The sequence below is a fragment of the Peromyscus leucopus genome, chromosome 1, assembly GCF_004664715.2.
Source record: "Peromyscus leucopus breed LL Stock chromosome 1, UCI_PerLeu_2.1, whole genome shotgun sequence".
NCBI lineage: Eukaryota > Metazoa > Chordata > Mammalia > Rodentia > Cricetidae > Peromyscus > Peromyscus leucopus.
Window position 1 is genome coordinate 92,545,111 of NC_051063.1, and position 19,875 is coordinate 92,564,985.

General features: G+C 45.4%; 1 protein-coding gene across 1 annotated transcript in view; it reads right to left on the reverse strand.

Annotated features, from left to right (window-relative positions):
* Window positions 1-19,875, reverse strand: part of Parva (parvin alpha) — a 155,254-nt gene that overhangs the window by 21,667 nt on the left and 113,712 nt on the right. The window contains exons 4-6 of the mRNA XM_028875855.2: window positions 19,444-19,546; window positions 8,822-8,962; window positions 657-772 (exon numbers count right to left, since the gene is read on the reverse strand). Of these exons, the coding sequence (XP_028731688.1) occupies window positions 657-772; window positions 8,822-8,962; window positions 19,444-19,546 (360 nt within the window). The remainder of the gene's footprint in view (window positions 1-656; window positions 773-8,821; window positions 8,963-19,443; window positions 19,547-19,875) is intronic.

Below are 19,875 nucleotides of genomic sequence, written 5' to 3' on the forward strand. Positions count from 1 at the left end.
CACATGCACACACATATGCTTGAATATCACACTTCTCACATGTACACACATACATTTGAACACACATTCCTCACATGTGCACACATGTTTGAACACACACTCCTCATGAGTATACACACAGGCTTCAACACACTCCTCACATGCATACTCATATGCTTGAACACACACTCTTCTCACATACACACACACACACACATACACTGTTGAATACACATTCCTTCACACACAATACATACACAACACTTAACCAAAAATGTAATTTCCCAAAGCTTTCAGAGAATGTGCATGACACATACAAACACCTCTCTTCTTGTTCAAGTCTGCATATCTCACAAACATGTATACTATACATCTTCAGCTACACAAATGTATACACTATGTACCTTCAGTTATATGTTGCACAGAGACTCTCCCAGCAGCACTATATAAAGCCCAGACACATACCCACACAAAGCTACACTACACACAAGCACACATTCTTATTCTTTGCATGTTTACTAGGCATAAGGCAACAGCCTCCCAACACACAGCACAACCAAGTCTACTTAGCCCTCACTGGCTGTCCTTCTAAGCATCTATTCACCATGCTTTGACTGTTGTAGAGCTCAAATCTCTATGAATCAAGGTGCATGCATATAGGGGAGCATTCCACTTACCTGGACCACAACCACTTGGATGGAAACATGGTCTGGGAGTCGGATTGGTGCCCGGAAATACTGAGACAGAGCGACCAGCAGGTGGAGGATGGCAACCAGGCTCTTGGCATGTACAGCTGAAATGCAAGATTAGAGAGTCTTTCTCCAGATTCTAGGCAAGATCTACTGAGGTTACAGTAGTACCCCTCTTCAGTGTCCCCTTGTTGCACCCTAAGCATCAGGGAATTCCCCCAGTCACCATCTGTTCTCCCCAACCTTAACCCTCTCAATTTAGGGCCATGCCCCATGGGTTCCTTCTTGGACACTATGATTGGTAGATTTCCAACATGGTATCTCTACTCCCACTTGAGGTTCCCCATGAGGACTTCGGCACCGAGTGAGCCTGGAGCTCACATCAGCTCTCCTTGCCCTGTTCTCATCTACACCTTCTCCCTCCCCACCTGACAGGGAATACTGGATTGCTGCCTCTTCCCCTGTCCAGTGCTGTTCACAAACTTTTCTTTAATCAAGAGACACCAAGTCAGGAAAAAGCCCTGGGTCTCTTCCTCTGTCTAGGGCCAACCTCCCTAGAAGAAGGCATGAGAACCACTCAGAAAGGCTGGCTGCTGGTGCCTGATGAGGTGGGTGGAGTCAGTATCCCCAGGCAAACTCAAGTGTCTTCCATAGGTGCTAACCTTTGCACATACTAAACCACTTATGCTGCTGACGGCTAGGCCCTGCTGGCCGCAGCTTTCTCAGTAGATGGGATAAAGACTGACTTATACAAGGCTCATGGAGTCAGGCAGACTAGAATTTGAATGTGACTTTGTTCCCCTGCTACCTGTTTACTGATTATGGCTTTGGGTAGGGGCCACTCTGGCCACTGAGCCTTAAGCTCTTCATCTCCTCAAACAAGGATGGCAGTCCAGGTGGACATACACACTGTGAAGACTTCCAAAGCTAACAAGGGTAGACAGAGCCCCTGGAACACTGCAGGTGGCCAGGAATGACTGGTATGCTTTATTATAACTTATGAGAAAGTACCTGGCACGGAGGCAATCAGGGCATGCCAACCCTCTCTCTTCCTGTCTCATAAAGGGCAGACCCGTCAGGCTCTTTGCCTGCCTGTGCGGTCCTACTAGCTTTGGGCTCTTCACTACAGGGACATTTAAGGGAGAATCCAGAGTAGCACATGTCTATGTCACCTGCATTGGGCTTATTATCAGGGTGTCATTTGTCTTCCCCAGATTTAAAAAAAATAAAATAAAATCTACTTTAGAAGCTTGGAGAAGCCACCAAGAAAGGAAATGATTCAGATGGTCCTTCAACATCATTAGCACTGTTCCTTATCATGGCTGTTCCTTATCCTGGCAGTGTTCCCTAATGGCCAGCAGTGGCTCAACATGACACCAAGCAGCAGGCCTGTCTTCCGGAAAATTCATTTCTGGAAAACACTGTCCACTGACTCTGACCTACAGTGACAACCTACAAAACAACTCCTGGTTGGGACTGGACCCCTGACATGGCACTGTCACAGAAGCACAGAGTCACATCAGGGTTTGCTTTCCCAGCCAGGATTGTTATGTCACCCCCAGGTTGGACTGTGGGGGCTGTAAGCACACTTTAGGCCCTCCTGCTTTTAATGACAAACTTGATGTTGGAAAAGTTCAGGTCAGTCAAGTCCTGCTTGGTGTCACTGTACATCATCTTGGCAAGTGACATCAAAGGCATCAGACAGATGTCAGACCCTTTCAACAAATGCTCTGTCCTCCAGGGAATTCTTTTAAAAAGAAATAACCCTATACAGTCACATAGAGAACGTGGACCAAGATGCCAGCCTGTGCCACACATCATCATCAAAAGCAAAACCCTGGGACACACTCACATCCCGGAGGAAGAGGATGGCCAGATTCGGGGCTTCCAAACTTGTTTGTGTTATTGAGAGACAACAAAACCATATAGTTCTTACCATGCAGTTCTGCTGGGTCCAGAACTTTCTGTGTAGCCCAACCTGACCCTGAACTTGTGACCCTACTGTTTTAGGCTCCTGAAGTTTGTTTGATTTCTGGAACCCATTTTAAATTTTTTCCTTAATTGCATGGGGAGCATACATGTGCCATGACATGTTTGTGGAGGTCAGAGGGCAACTTTTGGAAGTTGAATGTGACCTTCCACCATGTGGTGGGTTCTGGGGATTTAACTCAGGTTGTCAAGTTTGGTGGCAAACGCCTTTGCCCGCTGAGCCATTTCGCTGGCCCCTGAAGGTTATTTTTTATTTTTACCGCTGCCTTCTTTCTCCCTCCTAAGCAGAGAAGCCCTATGTTTTAAAAGCCAATAGCAGAACTCATGAGAGGAAGACCATGATGAGGGTTTTCGAGTCTTAACTGCAACCCACCCATTTCTGCTTTTCTTCCAGTTGTATCTAAGTTTCTCCTTGTAATCCTGAGGCTGGACCAAGCATATGCATCAACCACATCATCAATCACAGCCTTCCAAAGTTATGGTAGAGCCACATAACAGAACTCTTGCATGCACAGAAAACCACAGTCAAGACAATGTCACCGAAATATTAACATTGCTAAAGGAAAATTCCACAGAAACAAGTCAAGAACATGAGCCATGTACATCTTCATGCACGTATATACAAGTGTACATACACACATGCCTGTGTACAAACATGGACTTGTGATCAGCACTTGAAAAGGAACATAAAACCATACTGAGTAATGTGATGAAATCCTGAGCTGTGTCACCCTGTCCTTCTCAAGACTTGGACTATTCCTTGTCCAGTGTATCCACACCATGGATGCTATTCCTCTGCCAGTCACCTGGTGCTCATATCAGGTGTCAGGCTGCCTCAGTATTACAGTGACCGTGTTATTTGACTTAATGATGGCCCCAGGGCATGAGGGCAGTGAGGCTGGCAATGGGGATATGCTGAAATGAAGGTATGAAGGGCTGCCTTTAAGAAAAAAGGGAGAGGTTTCAATAATAGAGAAAAACCAGATCTACAGTAAGAATGAATATTCGACATGATTATGAAAAAAGAATATTCATGCTAGTTTTTTAAAAATTAGATTTATTGATTTCATGCACATAGGTGTTTTGCCTGTATGCATGTCTGTGTACCACGTGTGTGCCTGGTGTCTTCAGGGACAGCGGAGGGTATCAGATCTACTGTTACTGGACTTACAGATGGTTGTGAGCTGCCATGTGGGTGCTGGGAACTGAACCTAGTGTTCTGAAAGAGCAGCCAGTGCTCTTAGCTGCTGAGCCACCTCTCCAGCCCTCCATGGTGGTTTTGTTGTCACACCTTAAGGCACAGCAGTGATGGTCATTGTGTATGATAAACGTGTTGCTAGATCGATGGAAAAGGCACTAATGGCAGAAACACAAAACGAACCCGTAGACCAATAGGAGAGATACCAGGAAATAAACCCACATGGTTACAGCCACCTGATTTCCAAGAGGGATGTAAGAAACAGACACTGGAGAAAAAAATGGCCTCTTTAACTAATGGTGCTGGGAAAACCAGATATCTACGTGTAAAAGGATAAAACTAGATCTGTATCTCTCACTCTGAGTAACAATCAATTTAAAATGGATCAAAGATCCTAATGTGGGACCTGATAACTTAAAGCTCCTAGAAGACAACCCAAGTAAAAGACTTCCATACAACAGAGACAAGGACTTCCCACAAAAGCCACAAGCTCAGGAAATAACCCTGTGAACTGAAAAATGAGACCGTATGAGATTAAAAAGCTTCTGCACAGCAGAGGAAATCACCCACCAGAAGGAAACAGCCTACAGAACGAGAGACAACCTGCCAGCTACCACCCAGATCCACAATAAAGAACTTAAAAAATTTAAACATCATTCTATCCCCTACATCATCCAATCAAAAATGGGCAAATTACTGAAAAAACATTTCTCAAGAGAGCTAGGAATGGTCACTATACATCTGAAATGGTGCTCAACATCCTTAGACTCAGGGCAATGCAAATTGAAAGTACTGTGAGAGTCCCGCTCACCCCAGTCGAATGACTACCACCAGGGGAACAAGTACCAACAGACCCCGGTGGGGACACAGGAGTGAGGAGCCCTCTTTCACACTGGTGGGGCCACTAAGGAATCAGCACCCCGGATCCTCGAGAAATTAAAAATACAACTACCATATGTGCCTGCTAGATCGCTCCTGTTGTACCTCAAAACACTCTAAGTCAACATGCCACAGGGATGCTTGCACACCCATGTTTACTGCTGCACTACTCACAATAGGCAGGAAACAGGACTAGGCTAGCTCTCCATCAGCAGATGGATGGATACAGTATATGTACACAATGGTACAATTCAATTCAGCTATAAAGAAAAATGAAGTTATGACATTTGTAGGCAAATGGATGCAACTGGAAATCATTAAGTGAAACAAGTCATGGCTCTTTTTCTTTCTTTCTTTTCTCTTTCTTTCTTTCTTTCTTTCTTTCTTTCTTTCTTTCTTTCTTTCTTTCTTTCTTTTTTTTTTTTTTTTTGTGTGTGTGCATGCCTGTGTGTGAGGTGGGGAAGAGAAGGAGGAAGGGGGGGGGAGGAAGAGATCTTGAAGGACAGAGGAAAAGGAGGGCATGGGCAAATTCTAGGACAGCCAGGACTGTTACACAGAGAAACCCTGTCTCAAAAAAAACAACCCCCCCACAAAAGAGGGAATGGGAGATATGTGACATGAAAACAGAATAAGGAACTATTTGGGTTGAGGAATGAGATCAGCAAGAGAGGGGCAGGAGGGTGGGAGAGATCAGTGGGAGAGGAGGATGAATTAGAACAAGTATAGCGACACATAGGTATGGAAATGTCACAGTGTAACCCAGTACTTTCATGCTAACTTAAAATACAAAAAGATGGAAACGCTATTCCATTTGTGTGTCTATGCACATGTAATGTCTGGAACTACCCATGGTGCAGGCATTGCCTGGAGTGTTGAAAGACACCCCCTTTAGATACTGGGAGATTACTGTCGTATAAATGCATAGTTGTGTATTCATGTATGAATAAATAAAAAGCATAGTCTGTACCTTCTTTATTACACCATACCCTCTTTATTACAACACACACACACACACACACCACACACACACACACACACACACACACGCACACACACACGCACACGCACACGCACACCTTGCAGTAATAACTCCTAACATTTCAGGGCCCATCTGTGGGTCGGCAGCTTATGGAGGCTGTGTGGACAGGCTCAGTAGAGTCTGGCTCCACAGCTGGCTCTCTGGAACAGATTCCCACCTCTGTTATTCATCACTCTGTAACCAGGATTGTGGTGCTCCTTCAGCAAACATTAGGGGGCATGAAGTGCACCAGTTACGTTTCCTGATTCTCGGGAAACGATAGGGAAGAAGCTAGAATGCCTGACCCTGGGCTGGCAACGTTCACAGTGTCATAATTCTTCTGTGCCTTGATTTTCCCATCCGTGAAATGAGGGTGCTGAAAAGGATTGCCTGAGGTAGGCGAGTGAGCATTGCAAAAATTAAAATAAACATTAATATTTAAATGTGTTTATATATACTAGCATTTTCTAAATTTTCAATAATAAAAAATTCGGTTTGTGAACAGAAAAGAAAGAAATCCCTAAAGTTCTAGATCAAAGACCTTGGTAACTCAGCAGCCTGTCCCTGCCACCCTTGTCCTGAGCATAAAGGAGACACAGTGTCCCAAAATGCAGACAGGGCTGATTACAGAGAAAGGAGAGACTTCTCCCTGTGAGTTGTGCCTGCTCTGTTCCTTCTAGAACACACTGCTTCTTCTTGTAAACAAGCTCCAGCTCTTCTTGATGCCCGGAGGCATCACAGGGAGCAGCCAAGAGGATAATTATCCCTTCTGACCCACTAATCCATCTCCATTCTGGAGATCTAGCCAGGAAGAGTAATTCATAAGAGGTAAACAGAGAGACAGCGAAGACATCCAACTAAAGCCATCTGATATTAGCAAGCGGGGACTGTGTGTATGTGTGTGTGTGTGTGTGCCTGTCTGTACGTGCCTGTGTGTGTTATGTGTATATATATGCATATGTTGTATGTATATGGGTGAGGTCAGAGATCAGTATTAGGTGGTCAAATGTCTTCCTCAATTTCTCCACCTTGTTTTTTCGAGACAGGATCTCTCACAGAACCTGGAGTTTACTTACTCACTTAGCTGGGCTACCCAGCAGACCCCAGAGCTTCTCCTGCCTCTTTTTCATTAGCACTGAAATTACAGGCACGTGGCACTACTGTGGGCTTTTAATTTTTTTTTTAAATGTGTGTGCTGGGGCTCAAACCCAAGGCCTCATGCTTGTAAGGTAAGCACTTTACCCAATGAGCCATCTCTCCAGTCCCATGTGTCCTTTTCTGAACACTATTTAATTTCCCAGGGGCACAGAGAAATAGGGCTCCTTAGCAGGGTAGCTTCTGGGGCCTGAAGCCAGGTCCTGTCCTCAGGTGAGTCTGGCTAAGCAGAGAATGCCCTGTTCCCGGCTTATCCCACTGTTCCATGCCAGAAAGGGTATAATTATGCTGAAGGAGGTAATGGGCGTTTTTGGCTCCAATGTCAGAAATGAGGGGAGGAGATGGCTCCTGGCAGTCATCTGCAGTATGGGGTCACTACAGTGGGGGAGGGGGAAATTTCTTTTTCTTTTTTAAGTTTGAAAAAAATATTTAAAAACTCTCCTAGGGGATGAATTCATTTTAAGTCCTATAAATGGAATGCAATAAAACAAAGTTTCTGATACTTAGATCCATACACTGTGTAACTATTTTATTTGCACTGTTAAAACCTGTAGTTGTTTCTTTACAAAGAGAAAGATCATTCAGCTCCCTTACTAGGGATAGACAGTCACTGCTAGTACCAGTGACCCACTGCCTTACTGCTGAATCTGAGTGAGAGTTTGTATCGGATGCCAAGGCACACTCTTGAGGCAGCAGAAGAATGAATAGCCTAGGGACTGGAGAGATGACTCAGAGGTTAAGAGAACTAGTTGCTCTTCCAGAGGACCTGGGTTTGATTCCCAGCACCCACACAGCAGCTCACAACCATCTGTAACTACAGTCCCAGGGGGGGTCTGCATCAAGCTAAAACATTAAAAGAAAAAAGAGGTCTATACTTTCTGAAATTTTTGAGCTACAGTAGCAGTGAAAGGTAGACCTTTAAAAAGTCCTGTTCTAGTGGAAGGAAGATGGGTACGTATGTAAAGGTGCTTGTTGTAAAGCCTGGTGATTGACTTTGTCAACTTGACACGATGCAGGACTGACTGCACTGGGTTGGCCTGTGAGTGTTTGTGGTAGACTTGTTAACTGAGGTGAATCAATGTGGCAGAGGTTACCCGTCCCATTTATTAGACTTAAAATGGCTCTACCACTTAGGAGAGTTAAAAACTTTTTTTTCAAACTTAGGAAAAAGAAAATCCCCCTCACTGTAGTGACTGCACAGCGTAAGACCCCACCCAGTGTGGGCGGAGTCATTCCCTAGGCAGGGGTCCTGCACTAAGTGGAGAAACCAAGCTATGTAGACAGACGCAATCAAGCAAATGAGTCCATGGGAAGGTGAAAGGAGAGAACTGACTTCACAAAGGTGTCTCCTGACCTCCAGATCCTAACCATGGCATGAGCCTTCCCCCACTTCTCTACCCACTGCCCCAACCCACACTCTAGTAAGTAAAACATTAAAACAAGCCCTTTGCTAGTGCTTTGGACCTCAGCAGTATCTTTGCTCCTTCTGAGAAGCAGAGTGGAAGTGACAGGGTGTGGGGTTTGGGACAGAACTCAAGCCTCCCTCTTGGCCTCTCGGCTGTGTGGACCTGTGGCTGCAGCTTCCCAGTGTCTGGACATGTTGGAGACAGCAGCGCTCTCAGCGGGCTGTGTGGGTCTCAGAAGTGGCTCCAGGAATGTGTCGTTTCCTTTCCGAGCTGACCTCACACAAGGCTGCCACAGAAAGCCTTCCAGATAAAGGGATGCTAACACGGACATTTTATTATTTTTCCTCCAAGAGTCTGCAGGCTCACTGGCTTTCCCAGGAAGGTGCTTCTCAAAGAGAAATGAATTCACATCACGGGCCTTACAGCTTAGGAATGGTGGGACACCACTGGTGTCCCCAGTGGTGGGGACTGGTGTCATTTCACAGTCCTCCTCCTCTGCACAACTCACAGTCTACGTTCCACTTGATGCTCCTGGGAGGAAGCTTCAGGGTCTCATTGATCTTCTCCAGCACAGTCTGCAGCTTCTGCTTCTGGGCGATCTCCGACTGGGTAACCTCTGCCACATTGAGCTTCTCACTCTCCAGTTTCTCTGGGGTGACAAGGAAAAGAGCAGCTGTTATCTTGAGTCACAGAAAAATCTAACTCATGCCTATTCCTTCAGTCATTCACTTAGGACAACCCTCATGCAATCACCAAATATCTACAGTCAAGCCTAGGAGTGTTTGGGGATCCCCCAGATAATCAAATCTGGAGATGTTGCGTGTCCTGTGGAAAATGGGAGTGTGTGAGTCTATGCAATCCTGTTGTATGCATCAGTCTCCTCTGGATTATTCAAATGCCCCATACAACATAAAGATCATTACATGATGTTATTCTATATTGTTTATAGAATCACGACAAGAAAAGCATGGGTATTTTTAGTACAGTTGATAATTTCTGCTCAAATATTTCACTTTACAGTTTGTTATAATGCCATTTTGGTTGCTGTGATAAAATATCCCAACAAAAAGCAACTCAGTAGAGAACATTTATCTTGGCTCATAGTTCTAGGCTACATTCCATCACTGTGGGGAGGTCACATGACATCATACATAGAGATGAATGTATGCATGCTCACTCGGCTGCTGAGATACTTGGTCATATGACATCACACAGAGCGATGAGAATGCACACGCTCACTCACTTGCTTGTGCTCAGCTCCATTTCTCCATTTATAGTTCAGAACTCCCCACCTAGGGATTGGTGCTGCCCTCAATGGGCTGGACTTCCCACATCAATTAGCTTCATTAAGACAATTCTCCACAGACATGCCCACAGACCCACCCAGTGTAGAGTGCAGACAATCCCTCACTGAAACTCTTTTTCTAGTTGATTCTAAGTTGTATCATGTTGAATCTGCAGACACGAAACCTTTAGATATGAAGGTCCAACTGTGTGGAGAACCTTCTGGAAGAGCACACTGCTCCTTGTCTAATGGTAGCACCAGTCCTGGGGAAGCATTTGATTGTGCCGTGGACCCCCCAGGACCACAGAAGTGGGGGATTTAACCGGTCACCTTTGAATGCTCTTCCTGAATTCTGGGTCATCCCCGCCCCTTTCCCAAGGATACTCCAGTGTCCTAGTTGACCAGCCTTCTGTCAGCCAGCTTTGTCCTTCTTAGAGACATCCTGTCTACTCCTGTAAGGGCGTCACACCCAACCACATCAGTCTGATAGAAGCATCTCCCCGCCCCCAACCCATGCTCGCCACAGACAGTGTCAACTGTATCAATTCCAAGACACACATTTCCCCCCCCACATTTTTACTTCTCTAAAATCAGACTATGTCTTAAAACTGATGGCCTCCTATAAGTCCTGCCAGCGAGGTGGAAGACACACGAGCCCCTCGTGGGACCATTACTTCCACGCTCTAATAAGCCCACAGGAGCACCTGTGCAAAGTATCAGATACAAACTTGAAGCAAGAAGAAAGCATCCAGTAAAAGGCGAGTGGGGATTTTTCTCTTTCTGGATGGCGCTCACATTGTGGCGAGCTTTAATACCAGTGCATCTCATGTGTCTTGACATAGGAGACAGCTTGATCAGCTTACTAATCTAAATTCGTATTTTAATCTATCACAAAGGACAGAACAATGGTAGCCTCCTTGATGGGAATTACAGTGCCTGCTTCTAGATTCATCTAAATCCACGCTCCCCTGCTCTTTCAGGACTGACAGAATGCACAGCTCAGAGTGCGTTTCAAATAGCTTTTCCCTGCATTTTCAAGGGCTGCCATATAAATATTTCAGCTTTCCATCAGTGCTCCGATCAGCTCTTATTTATTTTTTGTAATTCTAGCTTACACAAGTCATGTGCTCCTTGGCGTGAGGCTGTCTGCGGGAGAGTCTGTGCGGCTTCTGAAGATTCATGAGATGTTGTCAGCACCACGGCAGGATGACCGCGGGCTATTTGTACGTGCAGCATCCTTAAATGGATCTCTCTGCTCTTTTCAGTGGATTCAAACCATCTCTCACTTCTGAAGTGCAAGAATTTATATAGCAAACCTTACCTATCTTGTGTGTGTGTGGGAGAGTGTTAGTTTGTGTGGTACTCAGAGAGCAGTTGGCTGAAGTTGGTTCTCCCCTTCGACCCCATGGATCTCAGGGACCAAACTCAGGTCATTAGACTTGGCTGCAAGCGCTTTTAGCAAACGAGTGTTCTCAGTCTACCTTTTCCATTTCAAAGTTGAATTCTCATTTTGGATCTTCTCCTATTAAAGAAAGGGGAAGTTCACCCCCTCCCTGCCACGCCCCATTGTTTCACGCTGACATTAGAACTGTCCTTAGAAGCAAGCTATTTCTTCATACATTGCAATTGCCAACACTGGGGAGGGCTGCCGAGCACACTGTGATGATAAGGTTCGAAGCCTGATCTTGACCTGGGGGAAAAAGCCGCTGGGCTAGGTTACTGGTGACTGTCTCAGCGGAGGGCTGGGCGGGGAGGGAGAACAAGGGTGTGTGAGCCACAGACTTGCTGGCCTACGTTACAGATTTTCATATTTACAATCTTCTGTTGGCCAGCATTAAGCATTTCCATTTCTGAGTATCTTTCTTCTCTACCTTCCTTTTTTCCTGAGTCAGGGTTTCACTGTGTAGCTCTGGGTGACCTAAAACTCACTATGTAGACCAGGCTTGCCCTGAGATCATAGAAACTGGCCTGCCTCTGCCTCCCAAGTGCTGGATTTGCAGCCATCAAACCTGGCTTTGCCCTTGTTTTTAAAGCAATAGGTGGGAAATAGAAAATATATACCTGGAGGCTGGCAAGGTGGCTCAGTGGGTAAAGGCACCTGCCACCTGACCAGGCAAGCCTGATGACCCATGCGACACTAGGAGAGAAGAGACTCTTCCATGTTGTCCCCTGACCTCCTAATACACACAGCAGCAGGAGTGTGTGTGATCATGCACATATACACACGGCAGAAAAACACACCTTCTTCTGCACAAATTTATATCCTGAGTATCTTCCTAGGTTCAAGTCATTCTTTTGAACAACAACAACAAAAATTCCCACGCAGCACATAGAGCTTCTTGCACATTTGACCATCCTCTGTAGGTATCTATCCAGGTTCCATCCCTGTTTTCTCTGTTGCAATAAACATCCCGTGTGTTCAAGGAACTGATGGTTGCAGACAAGACTAAAAGCCCCTGCCTCACACGATTTGTTCTTGTATCTGGTTATCTTTCCTTACTTTACCTCAGTAAGACCTTCCTTCCTTCCTAAGATGTGTGTGTGTGTGTGTGTGTGTGTGTGTGTGTGTGTGTGTGTGTGTGTGTGCTTATCTGCGTGCAAACACGTGCAGAAGCTAGAGGTATTTTCCCCAATTGCTCTTCATTGTATTTTTTGAAACAGGGTCTCTCGCCAAATCTAGAGCCCACCGATTTGCCTGGCCTGCCAGTGAGCCCCAGCGAACCCTCCTGTCTCCACTCCCAGGCCTGGGGACACACATGTGCTGTCCTAGCTGGCTTTTCATGTGGGGGCGGGGATCTGAACTCAGCTCTTATGCTTGCGCAGCCCGAACTTTCCCAACTGAGCCGCCTCCCCATTCAACGATTTCTACAATCACACAATAATTTTCCTCCACGATGCCAAGGAATTAAAGATACTTTCTTTTTCTAGACTTCTAATTTTTTTTCTATTCTTAGGGTGATATTAGCTGGGTCTTTACAAATCTCTTGCCGAAGCATTATTTTCCCGGGAAGCCATTTCTCACACATTTCCATACTTCTGCAAATTGCCCATAATTGGTTAATTTTTAGGAAGTGCTAATATGGTTTTGAAATAGATAGGATGTGGTTTAGAATTTGTTTTCAGGTGTATTTCTTTGCGATCATTCCCTTGCATTTAGTTGGAACACTAAGATGTTCTTGCAGAGATTGGTTTTACACAACAATGGAATGGCATTCAACAAACTCAGCAAGTGTGAAGACGGCAGAGGAAACTCAATTCCCAGAACAATGACCCTGCGCTTCAACTCCTGGAGTTGCAACACACATCACACCCTCAGAGAATCTGAGCCGTCAACCCCTTTCCAGTGTTCCTGATTCTCCAGCTACTCAACTACTCAAAACTACTTTTGTTTTCAAACAGTCATTAAATTTAAAAAATAATCTGAGAGAATTGCTTGCTTTATGGACACAACCAAATTTTGTGGAGTTCTACATTCTGTTAAAAAGAATGAGAGTTCTCCAATCAGAGGCTGTATCATACACTAAATAGAGGTCAGAGCTGGCGAACTGTACTATCCTATTTTACTGGTGTCTGTGTGTGCGTGCATGAGTGTGTGTGTGTGTGTGTGTGTGTGTGTGTGTGTGTGTGTGTGTGTGTGTGTGTGTGTGTGTGTGTGTGTGGTGTGTGTGTATTTGGCAGTACTGTAGATTGAACCCAGGGTCTTGTGCATGTAGGCAAGCATTCTTCTCATCTACATATCCCTACCCTTTAAACTTTTCTGAATGTTTTTATTATTTGTGTGTGTGTGTGTGTGTGTGTGTGTGTGTGTCTGTGCATGTATGTGCATGTGCACATATGTGCCTGCAGAAGCCATAAGAAAGTGTTGGATCCCCTGACACTGGACTTACAGGCAGCTGTGAGTTGGATGATACAGGTGATGGGAATTGAACTCAAGTCCTCTGCAAGAGCAGCAAGTGCTCTTAACTGCTGAACCATCTCTCCAGCCCTCTGAATATGTTAAGAGGTTTTTTTTTAGAAAATCTACCTGTGGTATGGAGGATTTATTAAGTTCTTTTATATCTCTTCTTTTTCTTTTCTCTTTTTTTTTTTTTTTTTTTTTTTTTTTGAGAGAGGGTTTCTCTGTAGCCCTGGGTTATGTTGGAACTGTCTCTGTAGACCAGATTGGCCTTGAACTCAGAGATCCACTGCCTCTGCCTCCCAAATGCTGGGATTAAAGGCGTGCGCCATCGTGCCTGGTATAGTGGGTTTGAATAGCTATGGCCCCCATAGACTCGTGTGTGAATGCCTGGCCCATTGGGAGTGGCACTATTAGGAGTTGTGGCCTTGTTGGTTCACTGTGGAGGCGGGCTTTGAGGTCTCATATGCTCAAGCCATGTCCAGTATGGGACACAGTAGCTTCTGCTGCTTGCAGATCAAGATGTAGAACTCTCAGCCACCTCTCCAGCACCACGTCTGCCTGCATGTTACCAAGTCCCACCATCATGATAATGGACTAGACCTCTGACACTGTAAGTCAGCCCCAATTAAATATTTTCTTTATAACAGTTGCCATGGTCATGGTGTCGCTTCACAGCAATAGAAACCCTAATTAGTTAAGACACCCGGCATCCTCTTCTTTTTGAAGACAAAGTCTCACTCTGTAGTCCAGGCTGGCACTGAACTTAAGAGTCTCCTGCTGCAAGATTCTGGATGCCAGTATTAAAGTTGTGTCCCTTGGAATAATGACTGTCATTTTAATTTTTTTGTGATGAATATGCATAAGTATAATTTTTAAAGTTTCATATTTTTCTAGTCATTTTAGTTGCTCATCAATATATAGTGATTTAGTGGTGCTTTTTACCTTAAAGGCTACTTTGTATGACATGAAATAAATCCCTTCATATTCTTTTAGAGTCTGTTATAGCATCATTTCCATGCTTTTTCTTTTAACTTTTGTGTCTTCAATTACTTAGAAATTGAATTCTATTGTAGACAGAAATTAGTAACCTCCTTTTGTTGAAGTGGTCATTTTGAGACAAGGTCTTAGGAGCCCAGGATGACTCTGAACTCACTATGTAGCTGAAGATGACCTTCAACTCTTGATCGTCCTCTTCTACTCCCCAAATGCGGGTATTACAGTGTGCCACTTTACCCAGGAATTTTGTTTGCTTCTAACATTTGTTTTGTTTTTAAATCTGATCAACTTTGTCCTTTCAATGGATAAAGTCAGTTTCCATGGACTGTGTTTGTAGTATACTTGGGGTTACCTGCACTAGGGGCCACCTGCACTAGGGGTCACTTACACTAAGGGTCAGCCTATTGGTATTCTTCAGAAGCACAACCTCGTGAAAGACAAGGAAAGATGGGAAACGGCTGTGGACTCAAGAGCAAAGGAGACTGGCCAGCTAAAGCAGTGTTTGAGCTGCGATGCTGAAACTGAGCATCATGTTAAAAAGCAATACACCCTTAGGGGCTGGAGAGATGCTCAGCAGCTAAGAGCACTTTTTCTTGCAGAGGACTTGGGTTCAGTTCCTAGGACCTACACATTGGCTCACAACTACCCTAACTTCAGCTCAAAGAGATACAATGCCCTCTCCCGGCATCCCCAGGCACCAGACATGCATATGGTATACATTCATACACATAGGCAAAACACTCACATACAGAAAATGAAAAATAAATAAATCTAAACAATTTTTAAACAAGAAAGTAGTGTGTCCAAAGGAAGCCTGTAATTTGGCTAACCAGCTTTTAAAGGTAATTCTTTTAGTTTTGGTATGGGAGTGATGGTTGGGCCAGCTGTGAACGTAATGGGAGCTCAGGTGAACAACACGTGGAAACTCCTTGTACAACCATTGTGACTTGGAGTCAAAAACTGGTTCAAAGCCACAGTGTTTAGAAAGAAAGTAACAAATGTCCTATGGGTTAAGTGTTGAGTGGATTAGTGAAATGTAGAAAGATCTGGAATATCTCCAGCTGGAATATCTCAGCTACTGAGGCAAGAAATGGTGTACAGAAGAAAAAGATGGAACCAAAGAAGCTAAGAAAAATGAGAAGTTCTAAGCCAAGGCGGCTGGAGCATAATGGCGAGAGCTAGCCCTACCCAGCACCAGACTAAGCCAAGCTCCTTAATGAGAGCTTGTGTGACAGTTGAAAGATGGGATGGATCTGATGCACAATAGATGAGAATACAGCGGCCAGGACTTGTGTGGATGGAGGCATGTGAGCAGTCCATCCATTGGAATGGGAATGGAATGACTTTGGGGGGGAGGAACAAGGAAAACAGCCTGTTTGGGACAGCCACAGGGTGGCTGGAAGAAGACAGTTAAAGATGAGCTTGGCAGTTTCGGGGAGAATGCTCTTCTGGAGTGACGTGAGAGCCATTGTGGTAGGTAGCATCAATGGTTGGAACTGCAGGAAAGGGTGGAGGCACCCCGGAAGTGGGAAGAAAGAAGAGCCGAGATGGACGACGAGTCTCTCTCTGCTTCCTGACTGTGTTACACAATTGATCAGTTGCTTCTGCCTCCGTGTCTTCCCTGCCATTCTGGGCTGTGTCCCCTCCAACTGTGAACCAGGAGGAACTCTTTAAGTTATTTCTCATCAGCTATTTGGTTGCAGCAATCAGAAAAGTAACCATTCCGGGTAGAACCTTAGGAGAAGACAGCAGCAGGTGTCAGCGGCAGGAGAGAACCACCTGGAGAACAGGCGGACACAGAAGCCACGTGTCAGGGGAAGGAGTGCAATGTTCAGTCCAATGCCAGAGGATGACGCCTGAATCCACAGTGATGATCTCGGCGGGAAAAGCTGATGGTAAGATGGGGAGACAGCTGTTGCACTATGGGGCGCGGGGGGGGGGGGGGGAGAGGCGGGGGTGGATAGGAGGAAGACAGAAGACTAGAGGGAAGTTAAGGTCACAGGGGTCATTCAGACCTGTCTCTACACTGGTCTATCCTGGGGCTCCTATGACATTCATTATGCCGCACACTGGTTCTCCCGACCTGGACACCCTGCCTATAGGTTTGGAATCTATGTGTCCAGCCTTACACGTGCAGAGGGTTAAACTGAAGTCCACACAAAGAGCATGGTTGCTGGTGTGATTTGCCTTTGTGACATGAAGATGGACATCTCAAGTCGCCTGACCTATTCATACACAAGGCCTGATCTAGAGCTACACAGATGTGATGTCAGGTTCTTTAGTAACCCTCCCCCGTGGCCACGTTCCATCCTTGCTCCGAGAGCCTAGCTTAGGACATTCAGCTTCTAAGCCTGATTAGAAATCTTGCTGGAGGGGCCGACAGCTGCAACCACAGGAGACACGCTCAGTGAGGAGCACATCTTCTCCATGATGACATGTGCCAAAGCCTTCCATTCTGTGTTCAGCTAGCATTTACAACCTTTAAATATTAATACTCATTAATATTGATGTTTGAGGACCAAATCAGTTTAGCTTCCAAGAAATTACTAGATTTTTATATTAGCCACTCATTCATTTATCTAATATACATTGATTAAGTGCTAGGTGAAATTCGAGGCAGCTGGACAGGGCGGGAGAAACCTGGAAAAAATAAATAAGACCTACTTCTTGATTTTAAGAGTGCCACATGTGCTTACATACACAGCTACAACCAACACATAAGATAAGGCATGTAAAAACACATACATATGTAGGAATATGTATACAGATACATACTTATACAAGCTAAATATCCCCTACCCCAAATTCTTGGGACAAAGAATATTTCAAATATATATATTTCTTGAAATTTTGGAATGTTGCCATGTACATAAATAAGACATCTTAGGAATGAGACTCAAGTATTAAAATTCTTTAATGGCTCATATACATTTACAGTATCGATACAAAGCCTAAAGGTACTTGTTATTGTAGATAGTATTGCTAGGTAGCCCTGACTGGACATAAACTCATTATGCAGCTGAGGCTGGCCTCGACTTTACAAGGATCCTTTGCCTGAGCAGAATCCTTAGTGCTGGGATTACTGGCATGTGCCACCATGCCTAAGCTGAAGGCAGTTTTACACAACAGTTTTCGAACACCAGCCTTGACTGCGACTCATCAAGTACACCACGTGTGGAATTTTCCAGGTGTGCTGGCACCCGAAAAACTTTCAGATTTTGGAATATTTCAGATTATATAAATTTGAACACACATACATTTCCCCCTTAGACATGTATGGAGTGGGGATGAGCACAGAAGAATCCATAGCCTTGTCTTCTACATGTGAGCATAACGTATAGTGTGTGAAAGGGAGACGCCTGAGCCCAGAAGGATGAGCAACAATGGTGTGTCTGGATAGATGACTGAGGAAGAAGGGCCTCAGAGGCAGATGCAGGAATGCATTATCGGGCTGAACACATGACACAGGAAATAATGTTCTGTGGTGGACATAAAACCAGAAAAACCAATGGTAAGGATAGTTACTTACTTCACCTCTCATGCCCTGTCATGTGAGCCATGTGTGGAGAGGTGCCTGGAGGGAAGGCTGCAGATGGCTGTGGGGGGTGGGGAGATGATCTGAAGTCCTGATGGCTGTGTTACGTGGTCTGGATGGTGATGTGCAGGAGAGAGCCCCTGGGAGTTCTAGATGAGGGTGGACAGGACTTTGTGACTTGACCAGGTGTTGCAGCTAGCAGGTGACAGACCAGAAGAGGCGGGATGGGAGGAGCAGATGTGGGCCTGGAAGCTTCTCAATAACTCAGACAGGTGCAAAGGAGGTAAGTGGAAACAACAAGTCAGACGGACTCAGAGAGGTCTCTGAGCAAGAAGAGGAGGGTCTTGGCAACATTGCACATGGGCTGGCTGGCAAGGAGAGGGGTACATCTCTAGAGGGGTCTACTCAGTCCAAAGTACACCCAGGCAGAGGTGTCTAAAAGACAGCCAGACATTGGGATTAGAATCTTAGGCCACTGTGGGCCCAAGAGACAAGGAGGATGAGAAAGGGAAGCCTACTGCATCTATCATCTAAGATCACCCAGAATTCTCCTTTCCTTCCCTTTGGCCTTAGATTTCCATATTAACAGTTGGGAAGGCACACACAAAGAGAGAGAGAGAGAGAGAGAGAGAGAGAGAGAGAGAGAGAGAGAGAGAGAGAGAGAGAGCGCATATACTTTATACTTAGGAGCACTCAGCTTAGAGAGGGACAGAGGAACACACATAGGCCCATATATCACAACTGCACACACGCATGTCCACAGACAACAGACATACATACAGGCTTCTATAGATGACGGGAACATACACAGACCTACAGATCATACAGTAACACATACAGCTCCATAGATCCACAAAGGCATGCATACAAAAGTAGGTTACAGAAGAACATACACATTCATATGTGTCTGTAGACAACAAGAGACACACACATGAACACTCCCATAGACCACAGAGGAGTGCAGACAAGTACATAAACCACAAAGGGTCACACACATGTCCACAGGTCCCTGCTATCATAGTGCCTCCCTGCCAGGTGAATATACACACGCACATACCCATACACCCATCAGTGACAGAAGTCTAAAGACCACAAGGGGCCACTCACACATGTGTAAATCTACCTAGTGAGGCCCTGAGATCAGTTCCCTGGTGGTGGTGTGTGTGTGTGAGGTGTGCTTTGAATCTCTGCAGTGGGGGCTTCTCATCAACCCAGCTGATGACCCAGCAGGCCAGGGAGCAGATCTATGTGGTCCCCAAGACCCTTCCCACAATTCCATCATATAGAGCTGTACCCCCAGAGGGCAGCTAAAGGGCCAGTGTTTCCATTGTTCCATTCTCAGGTGAGAGCCACTGTGGCCTGGACCTGCCTCTTGGCTAGGAGCCAGCTCTCATCCCCGAGTCTCCCCTCTCCTACCGAAGAGCTTCTGCAGGACTTGGCCGTCATAGAGATCTTCAGCCAGGTCCTTCACAATGATTCTTTCTCCCACCAACACGTCATTGATCCAATCGATGAGCACCTAGAGAGAGAGAGTGCGAGGGTCAGAGAAGAGCTGCTGCCTGTGTGTTTGGAAATCAGCTTTCTCATGCTGGACAATGAAAATCTACAGGAACTTCAGTCTTGATTAAGAGCAACAGAGCAGTCACGGGAGCAGGGTGCAAATGTAGGTGTGAACCCCAGCAACCCCTGAGCATTTGCAGACTTTGTTGTCAACGTGACACAAGCTCAAGTCATCTGAGAGAGGGAGCCTCAGATGAGAACATGCCTCCAATGACCTGGCTCCATCAAGCCTGTGGGACATTTCCTTAATTAGTGATTGAACTGGGAAGGGCCTGGTTCACTGTGGGA